At 38.1% G+C, this 20116-nt stretch overlaps 3 protein-coding genes across 3 annotated transcripts; 2 read left to right on the top strand and 1 right to left on the bottom strand.

The window, feature by feature from the left end:
* The first annotated feature begins 338 nt into the window (after positions 1–338).
* On the top strand, positions 339–4569 carry LOC124938247 (putative multidrug resistance protein). The gene is made up of 7 exons (XM_047478658.1): positions 339–521; positions 604–658; positions 739–926; positions 999–1456; positions 1526–2066; positions 2134–4079; positions 4153–4569. The coding sequence occupies exons 1-7, from the start codon at positions 339–341 to the stop codon at positions 4526–4528; spliced, it is 3747 nt and encodes a 1248-aa protein (XP_047334614.1). The 3' UTR covers positions 4529–4569.
* Positions 4570–4766: 197 nt separating this feature from the next.
* On the bottom strand, positions 4767–5249 carry LOC124939564 (2S seed storage albumin protein-like). The gene has a single exon (XM_047480025.1). It carries the CDS (start codon positions 5247–5249, stop codon positions 4767–4769), a length of 483 nt encoding a protein of 160 aa, XP_047335981.1.
* Positions 5250–5340: 91 nt separating this feature from the next.
* LOC124939563 (protein FAR1-RELATED SEQUENCE 5-like) lies at positions 5341–8846 on the top strand. The gene is made up of 4 exons (XM_047480024.1): positions 5341–5474; positions 6482–6586; positions 6970–8737; positions 8838–8846. Exons 1-4 carry the CDS (start codon positions 5341–5343, stop codon positions 8844–8846), a joined length of 2016 nt encoding a protein of 671 aa, XP_047335980.1.
* Positions 8847–20116: the final 11270 nt, after the last annotated feature.

Here is a 20116-nt window from a genome sequence, read left to right as displayed (position 1 = left end):
ACAGACCACTCTTGCCAAGTGTTTTCTTCTGTCGCTACTTTATTGGTTTCCTTCTACATATAACATATCCACTCTGCATAATAATAATAATATAGAATATACAACAAGACAGGCAACAAGCAACAGCCGTTCTGAAAAATTCCATTCATCGGATACTCCAAAAACAATCAATCAACTTGTCTAAAGATTACAGAAAGCTACATTCTTGGCCTTGTTAATTCCCTCCTTTAAATGCCGGCTAATTAAAATTATATTTAAAGCATAGGACCCATCTCCCATTTTCAGGTCAATATAAAAGAGCTGGGAACACTAAGCAGTTTGGAAAGAGCAAGTGAATCATGGTGAACAAAGATGGGATTTTCAGATATGCAGACAAAACAGACAAGCTGTTGATGATGTTTGGGACAATTGGGAGCATTGGAGATGGAATGCAGATCCCTCTTACAATGTTTGTTCTTAGCCATGTTATCAATGAATATGGAAGCCTTAACAGTCATGTCTCCATTTCTTCTGTAAACAAGGTAGGCACTACTCATTAGATCCTAATATGGTAAGTTTTCTCTATTTTGTTCCTGACTCTCATATTTGTTATTTGTATTGCAGTATTCCCTCCGCCTTTTCTATGTTGCTATTTGGGTCGGCCTGTCTGCTTTCGTCGGTAAGATTCTTCACGAATCAAAATAGCAATAACAGAAGATTCTTCTTATTTTTTTGAGTAAAATTGCATTTTTCATATAGAGGGGCTATGCTGGACAAGAACAGCTGAGAGACAGACTTCGAGAATGAGAGTGGAGTATCTTAAATCGGTCCTCAGGCAAGAAGTTGGGTTCTTTGATACTCAGGCGGCTGAATCTTCCACCACTTACCAAGTTGTTTCCACCATCACATCCGACTCCAACTCCATCCAAGTCACCATAGGCGAGAAGGTATTTGCCTTTCTTTAAAACCAATAAAGATTGAATTTGATTCATATAGCTTAATGAGTTTGTAATTTGCAGATCCCAGACTGTATTGCATATATGTCATCCTTCTTCTGTTGCTTCGCCTTCTCCTTTGTTTTATCATGGAAGATTACATTGGTCGCCATTCCCTTCTCTTTATTGTTCATTGTTCCCGGACTTGCCTTTGGAAAGTTAATGATGGATTTCGCGATGAAGGGCATTGAATCTTATGCAGTTGCGGGTGGGATTGCAGAACAAGCGATTTCATCAATCAGAACAGTGTATTCTTATGTTGGAGAGAACCAAACGCTACAAAGATTCAGCGACGCTCTTCAGAAAGTGACGGAACTTGGTATAAAACAAGGACTTGCTAGAGGGCTGATGATGGGAAGCATGGGAGCTATTTATGTCAGTTGGGCATTCCAAACCTGGTTTGGTTCTATTCTCGTTAGCAAAAGAGGTGAAAAGGGTGGCGACGTCTTTGTGGCTGGCTTCAACGTTCTCATGGGAGGATTGTGAGTTATCTAAATTCCATGAAACTAATAACAACATCAAACTAATATCACAATTGTCACATATTGCAGAAACATTTTAACTGTACTTCCTAATCTGACTGCCATAACCGAAGCAAAAGCTGCAGCTGTGAGGATTACAGAGATGATTGATCGTTTACCTTCAATAGACCCGGAAGATAGAAAGGGGAAAGCTTTATCGTATGTAAGAGGGGAGATAGAATTCAGAGGTGTCTATTTCAGTTACCCTTCAAGACCCGATACAGTGATCCTGAAAGGATTGGACATTCGATTTCCTGCTGGAAAAACAGTCGGCCTTGTGGGAGGCAGCGGTTCTGGCAAATCAACGATCGTGTCATTGCTTGAAAGGTTTTACGATCCCATTGAGGGTGAAATATTGTTAGATGGATACAAAACTAATAGACTACATCTTAAATGGTTGAGATCCCAAATGGGTCTTGTAAATCAAGAACCTGTTCTTTTCGCGACGTCCATTAAGGAGAATATATTGTTTGGAAAGGAAGGAGCTTCCATGGAGGAACTTCTGACTGCAGCAAAAGCAGCCAATGCTCATGATTTCATTATCAAGCTACCCGAATCTTATGATACTCAAGTAAGTCAAGATCAATTTGTCTTTTTTTAAGCACAATTATTAAATTGTCCTTTGACGATGATCGTAGGTCGGACAGTTTGGAGTTCAATTGTCCGGAGGGCAAAAACAGAGGATAGCAATAGCAAGAGCTTTGATAAGAGACCCAAAAATCTTGCTCCTTGATGAAGCCACGAGCGCATTAGATGCAGAATCTGAAAGAACCGTGCAAGAAGCTATCGAACAGGCTGTGGTCGGAAGAACAACGATTGTCATCGCTCACCGTCTCTCCACTATCAGAATGTCCGATCTCATTGTCGTTCTTCAATCAGGTAAAGTATTCGAATCCGGCACCCATAACGAGCTTATGCAAATGAATGGAGGCGAATACTACAGAATGGTACAACTGCAACAATCAGCTATTACCCAGAACCAAACTCTGCCATCGCCGAGCCCGATTAACTCAAAACAACGAGACAGGAAAAACAGGTTGAAAATGAACATTGTTCCATCAAGCCCAATGAGCATAAGATCTAGTGCAGCATTCAGTCCTGCATTTTCTATAAGTGCACCTTACTCTGTCCAATTCGAGCCTTCATATTACGAGAGCGATGAGGAAGACGATCGAAAACTATTTAAACCTCCCACGCCTTCAACATGGCGTCTGTTGAAGATGAACGCACCAGAATGGGGACGAGCATTGCTAGGATGCATAGGAGCTATCGGAAGCGGAGCTGTTCAACCCTTAAACGCTTATTGTGTAGGAGCCGTTATTTCAGTTTATTTTCAAACAGATAAAACCAGCATTCAATCTCACGCGAGAATCTATTCCTTTGTTTTTCTGGGTATTGGAATTCTGAACTTCGTAACAAACGTCCTCCAACACTACAACTTCGCGATCATGGGGGAAAAGTTAACCAGAAGGGTACGAGAGAAACTACTCGACAAGTTGATGACTTTCGAGACTGGTTGGTTTGACGAAGACGAAAACACCAGTGCTGCTATATGCGCTCGTTTATCGGGCGAAGCCAACATGGTAAGATCGCTCGTTGGCGATCGGATGTCTCTTCTCGCTCAAGCCATATTCGGCGCGATATTTGCTTACGCGTTAGCTTTCGTGTTGACATGGAGGCTCGCCTTAGTTATGATCGCGACTCAACCGTTACTGATCGGAAGTTTCTATGCTAGAAGTGTCTTGATGAAAAGTATGTCTGAGAAAGCCCGGAAGGCACAGAGAGAAGGAAGCCAGCTTGCGAGTGAAGCTGTGGTTAACCACAGAACGATAAGCGCGTTCTCGTCTCAGAAGAAAATACTTAGTCTTTTCAAATCGACTTTAGACGGTCCGAAAAAGGAGAGCATTAGACAATCATGGTTCGCGGGTTTTGGTCTGTTTAGCTCCCAGTTTCTAGCTGCGGCCTCTGCAGCTTTAGCCTATTGGTACGGTGGGAGGCTACTTTCTAACAACCAGATATCTCCAGAAAGGCTTTTCCAAGCATTCTTGGTTTTGCTTTTCACGGCTTATACAATTGCTGAAGCAGGAAGCATGACTAAAGATTTGTCTAGAGGAACCAACGCTATTCGATCTGTTTTCTCCATTTTGGATCGGAAGAGTGAAATTGACCCAAAGATTTCCCTAGTTGACACCACCAATGCGTCTATAAGGGGTCGGGTGGAGCTGAAGAACGTGTTTTTCGCATACCCGTCTCGCCCAAATCAACTTATTTTCAAAGGCATGAGCCTAAAGGTGGCTGCGGGAACAACTGTGGCACTGGTTGGGCAAAGTGGGTCTGGGAAGTCAACCGTAATTGGACTTATTGAGAGATTCTACGACCCGTCGAAAGGATTAGTGTTGATAGACGATCGCGACATAAGACACTATAACCTGAGATTCCTCAGATCACACATCGGTTTGGTTAGCCAGGAGCCGACCCTTTTTGCAGGAACCATTAGGGAAAACATAGCTTATGGGAAAAGGAAGGCCAAAGAAGCTGAGATCAAGAAGGCTGCATTACGTGCAAATGCACATGAGTTCATAAGGTACGTATACTTAATCATCATATACTGAGATGGATCAAGAAGATTTATTTATTTTTGGAAATTGGTTTTGCAGTGGGATGAAAGATGGGTATGAGACATACTGTGGGGAAAGAGGTGTACAACTATCAGGAGGCCAAAAGCAAAGAATAGCCCTGGCTCGGGCTATACTTAAAAACCCATCAATTCTGCTCTTGGACGAGGCTACGAGCGCTCTGGACAGTGTATCGGAAAACAGTGTTCAAGAAGCTTTGGAGAAAATGATGGTGAATAGGACCTGCATTGTGGTGGCTCACAGGCTAGCTACAATACAGAGATCAAACTCCATTGCAGTGATTAAGGATGGTAGAGTTGTGGAGGAAGGATCACATTCTGATTTACTTTCCTTGGGTAGAAATGGTGCCTACTACTCTCTTGTAAAACTTCAGGCAGGCAATGCTGCCACTGCTTAATTGTCTAGAAACCTCTTCTCTTTGTATTATTATTATTATTATTATTATTGATACTTCAGTTGTTGTTGTTAGTTTCTTATATAGAAAAAAAGACACATTTGCTTATTTATTATTATATAGACTAAGAGAATACATAATATCTGCCCAATCTATATATAGCTCTAGGAGACTAGGACAGGACACGACTGAATCCGCCTAATCTTAATTTATTACTATTTTAAGATATTTTGGTAATTGATCAGAACCATCTGGGGCTTCTTTCGAAGGTGCAGCTTCGTGGGCTCACGTCGCATCTTGATGGAAGTCTCTCTGCCTCCTCGATAATCCTCTGCTTCTGCCTCTGCTCAGTCTGGCCTCTTTCTCCTCCGCGTGTCTGTTTTTGTTGCTGGCGGACGGCTTCTTGTAGTCCCTTGCAGCGGCATTGCTCATCGAGGTTCCTTAGTTGCTGGCAGCATTGATCTAGGTATTGCTCCTCATCTTCGTTGTTGTCATCTGTGGACATTGTCAGCACGGATGATTGTCTGCGGGATTTCTCTTTAAGGTGCATCTGGCAGTGACGGAGCTGTTGCTGTCTCTGGATCTGTTCCTGGCATCTCTGTTGTGGCCGTGCAGGGTTAAAGTCTTCCTCCTCCTCTATCACGGTCACGGTGGTTCTGAAGGCAGTTGCCACGTGGGCAAGGGCGAAGAGGGCTAGAAGGGCGAGGATTGTGAGCTTTGCCATGATGATGATGATGGAATTGTTGTTAATTAGATGATAGATGGTTTGTGATGAAAATGGAAGGAAGGGTTGGTGAGTTTATATACATGTTGTAATGTATGTGCATGGCGAGAACGTGGAGCAGATCATGAATCAGCATTCCTTAGTGTTATGCATGGAAGACAGCTTCTTACCTAACATGTCATCTTTTCAGGCATCCATCTCTCTCGCTTGTTGGCAGACAGCCAGGCATTACTAGTACAGTTGATTCATTACAAACAAACGATTCTCATCATAATTAATTAAAGAGAAATGATATAGGGAACGAACTGGGGGAACGAAATGGTGAGCGAAGCCACCTGGCATGCCACGGAGGAAAGAGAAAAAAATTGAGGATTACATCTCCTCTTTAGCAAACTCTCATATCATTTCCCGCTAATCAAACAAAACCCTCCTTATTCTTCTTCTTCCATTTTCTTCACCCTCGGCAAGCTGTTTATCATCTTCTCCTTCCGCGCTTTAGATTCGTCTTCATCCGCGCTTTAGATTCGTCTTCATCCGCGTTTTAGATTCGTCTTCATCCGCGCTTTAGATTCGTCTTCATCCTCGTCGTTTAACTTCTTACTGTTCTTGCGTCTTCATCCTCGTCGTTCTTCCGTTCTTTAGTTTCGTCTTCATCCTCGTCGTCTTCTCCTTGCGTTTTGTTTAGATTCGTCTTCGTCATTGTCCGACTGTCCGATTAGCTTCTTCTTCTAATGGTATATCTTCTCTGCCATCATAGCTTACTTTTTTCTTTGTTTTATTGTTCTTCTGTTTGTTTCTTGGATTCACGTTTTTCTGTCGTTATGTGATTGTTATGTGTAGGAACCAATATGTAGCTGGAACCTGTATAAAATTGTTAATATTTTTGTTATTTTCCAGAACCTGTATAAAACTGTTAATATTTTTGTTGGCTTGTGTTGTCCTATGTTTTTTTCTATGTTGTCCCGTGTCTTAAACTATGATGTCCCGTGTCTTAAACTATGTTGTCCCGTGTAAATATTGAAGTTGCTCTAAATATTAATATTCTGATGTCATTTGTGTTATTGTAATATGTTGTTCAGTGTTTTAAACTATTTTTTTTTTGCGTTTTCATTTGTTTTATCCAATATGTCTTTCTGCATTTTATCCAATATGTTGTCATGTATTACTGTAATATGTTGTTCATGTGTTGTCATGTATTCTTTATGCTGATTTCTCTTTTTTGTCTTATGTAGCCCTATGGATGAACCATCATCACCATGTACCGAAGACAAAATTCCCAATGTTGGGATGTCGTTCATTTCTGAAAATAACCTACCAACAATTGGGGACATAAATAGGTATATCTTTTTGTTGTTTATGTAGTTAGACTGTTAATATTATGTTGTTTTTAAAAACCTGTGTAAAACTGTTAATATTTTTGTTGGCTTGTGTTGTCCTCTGTTTTGTTTTATGTTGTCCCGTGTCTTATACTATGATGTCCCGTGTCCTAAACTATGATGTCCTGTATTTGTATACGTTGTTGTCATGTGTTGTAAATATTTAAGTTACTCGAAATGTTAATATTCTATTGTCATTTGTATTATTGTAATATGTTGTTCCGTGTTTTAAACTATATTTTAATGCGTTTTATTGTTCTTTTGTTTGTTTCAAAAGATTCACGTTTTTCTGTTGTTTTGTGATTGTTCATGTGTTGATTTCTGTTTTTTGTATTCTTATGTAGCCCTATGGATGAACCATCATCTCAATGTACTGAAGACAAAATTCCTAAGTTTGGGATGTCGTTTGTTTCTGAAAATGACCTTCGAGAATTTTATAGATTGTATGCACAATCAATGGGTTTTGGAGTCCGAAAGTTGGGAACAAGGAATGGACCAGATGGAAAACAGAAATTTTTCTCTATTGGATGTGCAAAAAGTGGTTCGTTTACGCCAAGGGGGAAGAATATATTTCAACTTAGACCTTCCACCAAGACCGATTGTAAGGCCAGGATCAACATTGTTGTGAGGAATGATTTTGATTTTCAGATTAGTAGTGTCATTCTTCAGCATAATCATCCGTTGAGTCCTTCAAATTCTAGACATATTAGATCTCACAAGGTTTTAGATCCAAGTGCGCAGAGAAGATTGCAATTAAACGATGAAGCTGGAATAACATTGGCTAAAAGTTTCCAATCAATTGTAGTTGAAGCTGGAGGGTATGATAATTTGAAATTTGATGAGAGAACATGTCGGAATTTTATCTCAGAAGCTAGGAGGTCGAGGTTAGGAAATGGTGATGCTGAAGCTGTTTCTCATTATTTCTCCCAGATGCAAAACAGATGTTTAAATTTTCATTACACCTTTGATCTTGACGAGGACTCACGTATGAGGAATGTTTTCTGGGCTGATGCGAGATGCAGGGCTTCTTACGATTACTTTTCTGATGTAATTACCTTTGACACAACGTACCTGACGAACCGCTATGACATGCCTTTTGCTCCGTTCGTCGGAGTTAACCATCATGGCCAATCTATTTTGCTAGGATGTGGTTTATTATCTAGCGAGGATGTGGCGTCATTCACTTGGCTTTTTAAGGCATGGTTGACGTGTATGCATGGACGTGCTCCAAAAGCAATAATCACCGATCAATGTCGATCGATGGCTATTGCCATTAAAACAGTTTTTCCAAACACCCAACATCGTTATTGTCTTTGGCATATAATGAAGAAGCTCCCTACTAAATTTGGTGCTCACGCTGAATATAAAAGCATTAAGAAGGCGTTGAATAACATTGTCTATAACTCGATAACAATTGAAGAGTGTGAAGAGAATTGGAAGAAAATGATACATGAGTTTCATTTGGAAAATAATGATTGGCTAAACTCTCTGCACATCGAAAGACATAAGTGGATTCCAGTGTACGTGAGATGTCATTTCTGGGCAGGCATGTCAACATCCCAGAGAAGTGAAAGCATCAATTCGTTTTTCGATGATTATGTTACTTCGACAACATCTCTGAAGCAGTTTGTTGAGCAATTTGATAGAGCACTGAAGAAGAACATAGAAACTGAAAACAAACTGGATTTTCAGTCTTTTAATTCAGTGATTCCAATTGTAAGTGGCTATTCTTTAGAAATGCAGTTTCAAAGCGTTTACACAAATGACATCTTCAAGTTGTGTCAAAACGAATTCAAAGGGTTAATGTTTTGTGACACGTCTATAATTGAATACAATGGCACAACTTATGTATTTGGAGTTTCTGAGAGCATTCTTGGAATTAATGGACAACATTTGCGTGATTTTTCCTACAAAGTACAGTACAACTCGGTGTTGGTTACTTTGAAATGTCAATGTCAAATGTTTGAGTTTAGAGGACTGCTTTGTAGGCATATATTGGCTGTTTTGAATAGAATGAAAGTGAACCAGGTGCCAGCATATTATATATTGGACCGTTGGCGTAAAGACTTGAAGAGAGGTTACCAAATATTCACCAACATCTATGATTCGGATGTGTGTGAAATTGAAAGAAATCGGTACAACTATCTAACTCCTATCATGTTAGAGGTTCAACAACTTGCATCCAAATCCCAAGTTAATTGTTCTGTTTTAGATGAAGTGATGAAAGATATGAAAGAAAAGTTCAAGATATCTCCAAATTGTACGACGGATTCCGATCTAACCAAAAAAGTTATCCACTCGCCCGTCAAGGTAAGAGCTCGAGGGCGACCACCCACAAAACGGAAACAGTCTTCCATTGAGAAAGCAATGAAGAAACCAGTTCCTAGAAATAAGGTTAGTGTCAACAATTATTTCGTCCTATGTCCAATACCATGTTGTCCCGTGTATTACATCATGTTGTCCCATGTATTACACTATGTTATCCTATGTATTACACTATCTTGTACTATGTATTACATTATCTTGTCCTATTTTTTACACTATGTTTTAATAATTCGTTTGTTATTTTGTTTTAGGATACTACTGCAACAAGTAATCCTTCTCTAATATCAACACAAGAGGAATGGAATCAACATTTCACCGCCCATCCAGTCTCGACTCAACTATCATTTACTTCATTGTTGTCGGGTCAATTACATCATGTATCTGATTATATGTTTCCCAAAGATAATTCATGTGGGGACAACATCAGAAGATAACTTTGCTTAATAATATGTTTTCCCAATGATAACTTTGTTTTGGATAATATATTTCTCGTTTTAATTGTTTTTTAACTTCGATTTAATTGAAAAATAAAACGATTACAGAAATGTTATATTCATTACTTTATGAATGAAATTTAATAAATCATTACTTTACATTTAGAAAGAAAAGAAGAAACCAGGTTCTAGAAATAGCGTTAGTGTCAAAAATTATAACGGTTCTAGAAACCAATACTATGTTGTTATGTTGTCCCATATTCATAACGGTGTTGTCCTGTGTCTTATACTATGTTGTCCTGTATTTTGTATTATGTTGTCCTGTGTTTATTTTATGTTGTCCTGAGTACATAAATGTTATATTTCTACAACATATACTGCTATTTTGAAATGAAATGTTTCTCATCAACTTTGACAAACCATTCTTAAGAGATCAGCTAACAATACTATTCAATTATAAATATAAACCATTACATTGAATTGAATTAACCATTCTTAGATAATATAATAATAGTTTTGGATTGAAGAGAAAGATGGTGATCAGCTAACAATACTATTCAAAAAGTAACATAAAACCATTACATTACTGTTTCGGATAATTTGGTTTTGTACAACTTTCTGGTCTTGTATTTTAAGTTAATCCGATAAATGTTAGAATCGGATTGTAGAATCCTCGATAGGTATTGGATTCGTAGACAATGAATATTCTTGCTCGCATTTGCTCGGGTTATGCCACAAGTCCACTTAGGATCTCCCTTGTATGTCTCCATGTGCAGCATACAGAATACTCCACAATCCTTATAGTTCCCTGCGTCTTGCCAGGTCATTTTCAATAGCCTTGCAACGCATTTGAAGAGTGTGTCAAAAATGCTCAACTTCATATCCGCAACAAAGTTCAAAAACTTGCATCCAATAGTCTTCAATACTGCGTACTTTGAACCCATATCTATACCCTTCGGGAGTGGCCTATTGTCAATGATATCCATTGTGTTCGACTTCGTATTGTAAACGACCAAATAAAAATGAGAATCATAACCTATGGGTAGAAAAATCTGCATCCAAATATCACAGCACAATAAAGTTAACATAGTATAGTGACAACACACCGTAACAACATAGGACAACATAGTTTAATGTAAGACAAGGGACCTTAACATTATTATCATCATTATCAACCTTAACATTATTATCTTCATCGTCATTATCAACCTTAACATTATTATCATCATCGTCGTCATCATCAACGTCAACATCATTGTCGTCGTCGTCATCACCATCACCATTTTCATTATTGTAATCAAAATCCTCATCTACATCACTATTATCAACATCCTCCTCATTTTGCATCTCCTGGATATTGGTAATGTCCTCCTCATTTTGCATCTCCTGGACAATGGTAACGTCCTCATTTTGCCCCTCATGAACAATGTTAACGTCCTCCTCATTTTGCCCCTCATGAACAATGTTAACGTCCTCCTCATTTTGCCCCTCATGAACAATGTTAACGTCCTCCTCATTTTGCCCCTCATGAACAATGTTAACGTCCTCCTCTTTTTTTCCCTCCTGGCCCACAGTGCAGTCATCATGGAATTGCTCTTCTGATTCTTCGGCTTCTTCTGAGTTTTCAGATGGTTCTTGGAACCTATTGTGCATGGCTTTTATCCTCTCTATAGCCTCGCTCAAGGGCTTGATACAATTGTCGTGGATGAAAGTCACGCCGACAGATTTGGAGGAGTTAGAGAATGTGCTCAAGTGCTGCACTGCATCTTCAACCTCGTGTATAACCCTCGCCATTTGATTTGTTGCTTTGGACAGTCTTTCCCAAGCAGCCATTTGATCAGTTGGGACACATTCATTAGTTTGGTGCTCCGAAACAGTATCACATACTGAAATCCTATCAATAATACGTCCTCGGCAGAACTGCCCATTTTTCTTTTCCACACTATTTCTCTCTTTAACCATCTCGTCATTCCAGCAAGACAGGATTGGGAAAATCCTGTGGTATTTTCGTCTAGTTCTGAACTCTGACACTCTGTCCATGTAGCATAGCTGAAGGAAAAATGAAAGGTTTAGTATTTACTAGTTTAAATTGGATGTTTACAAAAAATTACATTACCATAAAGAACGTTAGTGGCCCTGTAAAGTACGAGGTTGGTTTCGCTTGCCACTCTGTTATACTGTCAATAAGTTCGGTGTATACAAAATTGCACCAATTTAAATTCTTTATTTCATCAACATTCACCAGGGATTTCAAAATCTTGAACCTACAACATAGTTTCAGGACAGAATAGTATTAGACGGGATAATATTGTATAACACTACTGAAAACTCAATGAAATACACAGGACAACATAATGTAATACACGGGACAACATATTGTAGTACACAGGACAATATAGTATAATACAAGACAACATGGTGTAATACTAAGGTTTACCTGCAAGATTTATTCTGATGGGTGGAAAGAAAACTCGATACCACATAGATGACAAAATCACGCTTGAAATTGTCATCTGCGGATATGTTTTGTTTAATAATATCTGGCATGCTTGTTGTTGAAGGAGCTCCTCTATTTGGTTGCCCCACCCATCTCGACCTCCATGCCCTCAGTACTTTTATATATTCCGGTGATTCGGAGTCTTCATATTTCCCTATCGACTCCTCGATTGCAATGTCACCTCGGGGGAGATTCAGAACGTTATAGACATCCTCTTCGTCTATTCTTAGTCTCTCCCCGTTGCTTAATGGCAACCAACTCTTGTTTGGTTTGAAAGTCTTCAAGAGGTGAAGTGACAATTTCTTGGGACATTTAGAGACGCTCAATGAGAGCATTGAGCCGAATCCTATATCCCTAACAACTTGTTTCTGTAAGTCCGTCAGCTCTCGAACAAGATGGTATAATCCTTTTGGGTAGGTCCTTAATGGAAAAGTTTCTGGTCTCCTTTTAACCCGAATCGTATTTCTTCTCGCAGGTTGTATTGTTTTTGCTGGAGTTGTTGTCTTGCATTTAGAAGCAGCCTTCGCAAGCACTATTAAGGGGTCAGAGTGAGTAACCTTCCTGTTATTCCTGTTATATACCACCCCACTAAATCTTCTGCAAAATAATAAAGAAGACATTAGTACTGTAATCAACATAGGACAACATAACTAAAAACACATGACAACATAACTAAAAACACATGACAACATAACTAAAAACACAGGACAACATAGTCTAACACACAGGACAACATAGTCTAACATACAGGACAACATAGTCTAACACACAAGACAACACAATATTAACAATTTAAGCTTAATATTTATCAACTGTATTTCTTTCTGTCTTATTTCATAACAACTGCTTTAATCATAACTCTATTATCTTCTCCATTTCCTAATACCTCTGCTTCATAAAATGATATAGATATATCGACAGTTAATCATATACCATAAAATAAAGAACTGATTCAATGAAGATTAAACAAGAGGAGACAGTTAACGCTGCAATAGATCCACAATGAACAGGGGACACAGTAAATGAAAATAGTGCAAAATGATAACTTACCTTTCATCTCTATCTGAAGTTAACACTGTATCTCTATCTGGTTTTTTCCTTTTACCTAAAGTGTTTTTGTTCTTCTCTGTCATTGTTTGATCGGATTCCATTTGAGCGGATATTTAGGGTTAGAGTTTGAGCGGATACTTAGGCTAGGGTTTAAACGGATTTGAGAGTGGGTTTGAGCGGAAATGGTAGTGAGTTTAGCGGAGATAGAATGAAGATTGAAGAGAATGTTGTTAATCAGAAATGAGAGTGATTTTAACGGAGGAGATAAATTGAAGATTGATCAGAAATCGGAGTGAGATTTTGAAGAGATGGTTGTGTAGAGAATTTTGAACGTTTTCAGATTGAAGAAAGAGAAAGGGTTGAGAGGAAATGAGAGGAGTTTGAATTGAGGGGTATTATCCTACGTGGAAAAAGAAAATAAAATTAATTAAAATTTGACCTACCTGGCATGCCAGGTGGCTTCGCTCCCCAATTCGTTCCCCCACATTCGCTTCTTGTATCATCCCTCTTAATTAAAATACTATGTGCTAGTGTATGTGCATGGTGAGAACGTGTGGAGCAGATGATGAATCAGCTATGTACGTGTATTTTGTAGTTTGACCTCAAGGATTCATCGGTCAGTGTTGTGCATGGAATGGAATGGAAGACAGCTTCTAACCTGAGATGTCATTTTTTCAGGCATCCATAGATTCATTCACAAACAACTATGTGCTAGAAACCCATTAGCAATAAAATCATATTAGTTAAGAGATTTCGATTATTAGATTCTTTAAATTGAAATAAGGTTAGACATGTTATTTGTTTTTTTTTTTTTGTTTTTTCATTTTATTTTTATGTACCGGTCGAGTCAACCCACAACTCAATTAAATATCAATTTACTCTCCTATACATATGCAAATTAGAATAATTATAATTTTAACATAAACGCTATGTGCAAATGTAATGGGAAATTTGATGAAATGGCCCCCATAACAGGGGAAATTCCAAAAAGGGCCCCCGCCTACTAAAGTTGGCAAAAAGGGCCCTTTTGCCCTGCGAAATGTCGGAAATACCCCCTCGGCGCCATTTCTTACGCTCAAAGACGCGAATTATCAATCACGCGATTTAATCTGAATCGCGTGAGTTCATCACCGCGATTTAGATGAAACGCGTGATTGGTAATTCGCGTTTTTAAATGTACGCGATTTACCATGCACGCGATTTAATCTAAATCGCGGTGATGAACTCACGCGATTCAGATTAAATCGCGTCCATGGTAAATCGCGTCTTTAGTCTTATATATTACTTTTCTGCCCTAATTTAAAACAAAACCACCCCGATTCTCCCTCCCACTCCGACTGCGGCCGACTTTCCATTCCCACATCCATCAAGATCATCGTTCCTCAACATCATCGTTCCTCAACATCATTGTTCCTCAACATCATCGTTCCTCAACATCATCAAGATCCTTCCAACATCATCGTTCTTCAACATCATCAGGTCAGTTTAGGGCTTAGGGTTTAGACTTAGGTTTTGATGTATATTTACCGTTTATATTCATGGATATGGATGTATTTAGGGTTAAAGGATTGGTTTTGATGTATATTATGCCGTTTCCTATGTATATCGAAGTATTTAGGTTTAGGGTTAGGTTTTGATGTATATTTACCGTTTATATTCATGGATATTGGTGTATTTAGGGGTAAAGGTTTGGTTTTGATGTATATTATGCCGTTTCCTATGTATATCGAAGTATTTGGGTTTAGGGTTAGGTTTCGATGTATATTCTGCCATTTATATGGATGTATTTAGGTTTAGGGTTTGGTTTTGATGTATATTATGCTGTTTATAATCGATATTGATGTATTTAGGTTTAGGGTTAGGTTTTGATGTATATTTTGCCATTTATATTGATAGATATTATAGTATTTATGTTTAGGGTTAGGTTTCGATGTATATTCTGCCATTCACATTCATGGATATTGTTGTATTTAGGGTTTAAGGTTTGGTTTTCCTATATATACTGATTGATTGTTGATTTTCAATTACATGAATATTGTATGGTTAGCTATTGATGTATATTCTGATGTTTATAATGATGGATATTGTAGTATTTAGATCAGGAGCTGCCGTGTGGTTTTCTCAGTTCGTTCAACAAAATGGTATGTATTAAAATGGTTGTTAATAAAATTGTTTTCTCAGTTCGTTCAACTCTTTTTTTTTTTATAATATGCAGGCAACAAACACTGTTATGACCTTATGTCCCAATCAATTATCACCTGAAAATAATGTATGTTCTATTCTCTCTACTATGTCCATATTAACTAGTTTTGTATGTAATAACCATTATATTATTGTTTTACACAGTTGTTGATAGTTGAATTTGCTCGCACTTTTGGTGCAAGGGTGTCTCCGAAGTGGAGAGAAGATGTAACTCATGTTATTGCTTACACTGATCCCAATGGTGCATGCGGCCGAACTCAAAAAGTATTGAAGGCAATTCTGAACGGGAAATGAGTCCTTACTATTGATTGTGAGTCTCTGTTAACACGATTATTTTCATACATATGTCTGTTAAATTAGATTAAAAATTATTTTCATACACATTTGTTTAGGGATAAAATCATCATTGAAAACCGAAAACTGTGTTGATGAGGAACCTTATGAGGTTAAACATGATAATCATGGAGCCCAAGGTGGTCCTAGAAAAGGCAGACTTCTGTTGTTGAATAATGTGAGTTTGGTATTATTCCTCCTATCTGTACTTTTTCTTTTTTTGCATGATAACTGAAATTATCTTCTTTGTTGGTTTTTCAGCGTTCGAAACTGTTCGACGGTTACATTTTTATATTTGTAGGGAATTTCAACACACTTTACAAACAGGATCTCATTGAGTTAATAGTTGCTGGAGGTGGTACTATTAAAGAATCGGATAATCCAGATTATCCATTTGCTGAGCCAAGGGATGTGAAAACTATAATAGTATACTTCGAGATAGACAGCAGGTATCGATCAATTGAAGAAAAGGATTTTGATGTTCTCCCCGACAATTGGCTTTTTGAGACAGCGACTGCTTTGTCAAGCATATTGGATGAACATGTTGTTCCTCATACAAAGTTGCTTCAATCTGTTGCTGCTTGTGATTTGCAGCATTTGCTTACTTAATTTGGAGTTGTTTAGACTTACTGTTCTTCTTCTATTTATGGCTTATTTATGATATTTATGATATTTATGGTTTATAACAATACTTAATTTGGATATTTATGATTTATGGTGGTTTATATTACTGAATATTCTTCTATTTATGCTTTATTACTTATGTTAACAATATCATAACTTATCCTCATAACTCACGCGTATTGTGTATAATCAAACAACAAGGAACAATGTTGTTATTCGCCACATAACTCAAACAACAAGGAACAATGTTGTTATTCACGCATATTCTCCACATAACTCAAACAACAAGGAACAAGGAACAATGTTGCTATTCACGTGTTTCATCTAAAACGCGTGAATAAACTCACGCGTTTTAGATGAAACGCGTGAATGCATTTCACATTAAAACGCGTGAGTTTATTCACGTGTTTTAGATGAAACACGTGAATTCATTTCACAATAAAACGCGTGAGTTTATTCACGTGTTTTAGATGAAACACGTGAATAACAATTCACGTCTTTCATCGTATATATTATTTTTGTGCCTTAATTTATAACAAAACCACGAATCCTTAATTTCCCCTTCTCTCTTCTCTCGCTTTCGCCACTCCGACTCGACCCTCCCCTGAAGAACTCGACCACGAGCAGCAGCAGCGGACGACTACGACGACACCACGATACCCTGAAGAACCCGACCACGAGCAGCAGCAGCTTACCCACTACTCTTCGTTCTCAAAATGGGTATGTTTATGTAATATTTAAAATGCTATTCAAATAAAGTAAGGGTAATTTGTGGATGATTGAAATGATTTGATTACGTAAACACTCTTAGTTATCATTACTAAGAGAGTAAGAGAGATGAAAGATTCAGATAGAAGAAATGAATTGAATTGAAAGGAAGAATAATATCTGAAATTGTTTATCATCAAACCCTAACCTGTACTTCTATGGATTGTTTCTTATATATTGAACCTTGGCTTATTTATTAACAATGATGATAAATTTTGAACTTGATAGAGTATAAAGCTGGGTATATATATGGTTTTGGTATAAACAGTCTTTACTCAATCATATTTCTCTTTCAGTTAGTTCATTTACACTTAACAATTGTTATATGTTATTATTTGTTAGTACTGATAGACTTGATTTCATTAGAGTCTTGTAAGAAACAAAGTTTGTTCAATTTGAATACAAAATGATTATGTACAAAAGATATATTTTCAATTGCAGCTCAAGTACCTGTACTTCTTTACTTTGATGGAGAGTGGAAAACTACGGACGATCTTACTCATTTTTCTGCAAAGTCAAACAGCGGTATGATTGTTCCCCAAAATTCTACTTATGCCCAATTAGTTGATCAAATTTATTCTGCTACCGATGTTGACAAATCTAGATATGATTTATTGCTTCAAGCCAAGTATAATGCTCCTGGCATGATTGCCAAATTTTCTTATATAACTGATATAAAAAAAGATGTGGATGTGGAGTTCTTTTTACATGAAGCAGTTTCAGTCCACAACCGCACTCCATTGTGTGTATCCTTAGTAGAGAAGTCACTACCAACTCAAGAAAGTGTAGCTGTTCCAGAAATTGATGACCCCGACGTCTTCCCGATGCAGCGTGAGGTTTTCTTTGAAAATGACATTGAAGATGAACATTTGCGTCTGAATGTGGGGGATGATGCTGATGATGATTGGGTTCCTATTACCCAACCTAGTAGTTCTGATTGGGTTCCTAGTACCAATCCAAATCCAAGCGGTTCTTGGGTTCCTAGTACACAACAAAACAATGTTGTTGTTCGTACTCAACCAAGCTGCAGTGAATGGGTTGCTAGTAGCATACCAAGTAGTGAAAATCCTTTACATGAGGCAGTAAGTACCGGAATCGGATTGGAAGTCGGTTCTTTGTTTGAGAATAAAAAAGAACTTCAGCTGAGGTTATATAAATATGCCATGACTAATCATTTTGAATTCAAAGTGTTGAAGTCAAAAAAAGAACTTTGGGTTGTGAAATGTTTGGATAAGAATTGCAAGTGGAGACTGCGTGCTGTCAGAGTAAATTCCTCGGAAATGTTTGAGATTCGTAAATTCGTAAAAGATCATACCTGTTCAATTGTGACGAGGCAAGAGAATCAAAGGCCAGCACCAGCATGGGTGTTTGGGGAATGCATGAAGAGCAAGTACATGGACCATCACCATGACCACATGCCCAAGAAAATAATGGAAGACATACAGACTACTTATGGAATAAAGTTGTCTTATAATAAGGCTTGGCGGTCTAGAGAAAAGGCCCTAATGGCGGTGCGAGGAACTGTAGAAGATTCTTACGGTAAATTGCCATCATACCTGTACATGTTGGAGAAGAACAATCCGGGTACCATAACAGACATCCAGACGGATGAGCACGGTCATTTCAGGTATATGTTCATGTCCTTAGGCTGCTCAATTAGGGGTTTCAAAAACTGTTGTCGTCCAGTATTGTGCGTCGATGCCAGTTTTCTTAAGCACAAGGTTGGAGGTCAGCTATTGGTGGCGATAGCATTAGATGCGAATGAACAACTCTATCCTGTTGCATTCGGCGTTGTTGATTCTGAAAATAACAACTCCTGGACTTATTTCATGCAAAAACTTAGAGATGCAATTGGATTGGTTGATGATCTCGTGTTTGTATCTGATAGACACCCAAGCATCGCCAATGCCTTGTGTGCTGTTTTTCCAGAAGCTGACCACGGTGCGTGCACATATCATATCAAGATGAATATTATGGCCAAATTCAAAACCGATCACTGCCACGCCGAGTTTGGTTTGGCTTCTCAAGCATACACAATCTTGAAGTTTAATCAGCATTTTGACAAGATCAATGCTAAGGACCCTCGTATTGCTATGTATTTGGCAGATATTGGGTTTGAGAGATGGAGTCGTGCATTTTTTCCGGGTAAACGATACAATCAAATGACAAGTAATTACGCTGAGAGCTTCAATAGTCAAAGTAGGGAAGCTAGAAAGTATCCCATATCAATCTTAGCTGATTATTTAAGATTCACATTACAAGATTGGTTTAACAGTCGAAGAGAAAAAGCTTCCAATCACAATGAACGTTTATCTTTTTATTATGAAAAGTTCTTACGTGATCAAGCTGAGAAGGCCAGATTATATAACGTTCATCCACTTAACCGTTTCGAGTTTTATGTCCATGACGGTGAATCTGATTATAAAGTTGACTTGAGAGGAATGAGTTGTAGTTGTAGGGTATTTGATGTATCTGGTCTTCCTTGCACTCATGCCCTGGCTGCTTCACGTACCCATAGATTGGATGCCTATGAGTTCTGCTCAAGGTTTACTTTAGATTATTTGCTATTGAATTTATCTAACTAACTTTATTTCTCACATGTTCAATTGTCATGTTTCAGGTATTACTCAAGTGAAATGTGGGTCAATGCATACGCGGAAACAATATATCCAGTTTGTCATGAAGAGTATTGGGATATTCCAGAACATATCAAGCAACGAGTGTGCCTTAAACCACCTGTTAAAGTTAAGAAAGGGCGTCCTCAAACAAAGCGTAGGTCATCCCAAGGTGAAATTCGTAAGGTGCCGAGAAGATGTAGCTCATGTGGTGGTCAGGGTCACAACAGGGCAACATGCAAATCAGTAATGCCTGCACCCTCTACTGCAAGAGCTGCAAGAGCATCATCATCTCAGCCGCCATCATCTCAGCCACAAACATGAATATTGTCTGTGCAATTTTGAATATTGTCTGTGCAATTTTGAATATTGTATACTGATTATTGTTGTTGGTTTTCGAATATTGTATGCTGATTGATTGTTGTTGGTTTTCGAATATTGTATGGTGATTGAAATTTGTATACAGATATTTCCATACAGGTTGGCCATACAGTGAGTGACTCACGCATATATATTGCACAATGCTAATTCACGTGTATTGTAATGTAATTCACGTGTATAATTCACGTGTATTGTAATGTAATTCACGTGTATTGTAATATTACAATACGCGTGAGTTATATTGTAATACACGTGAGTTATG

This window comes from Impatiens glandulifera, chromosome 5 (assembly GCF_907164915.1).
Source record: "Impatiens glandulifera chromosome 5, dImpGla2.1, whole genome shotgun sequence".
NCBI classification, from domain to species: domain Eukaryota; kingdom Viridiplantae; phylum Streptophyta; class Magnoliopsida; order Ericales; family Balsaminaceae; genus Impatiens; species Impatiens glandulifera.
Note: the sequence above shows the minus strand (reverse complement) of the source record. Positions and strands in the feature narration are given on the sequence as shown.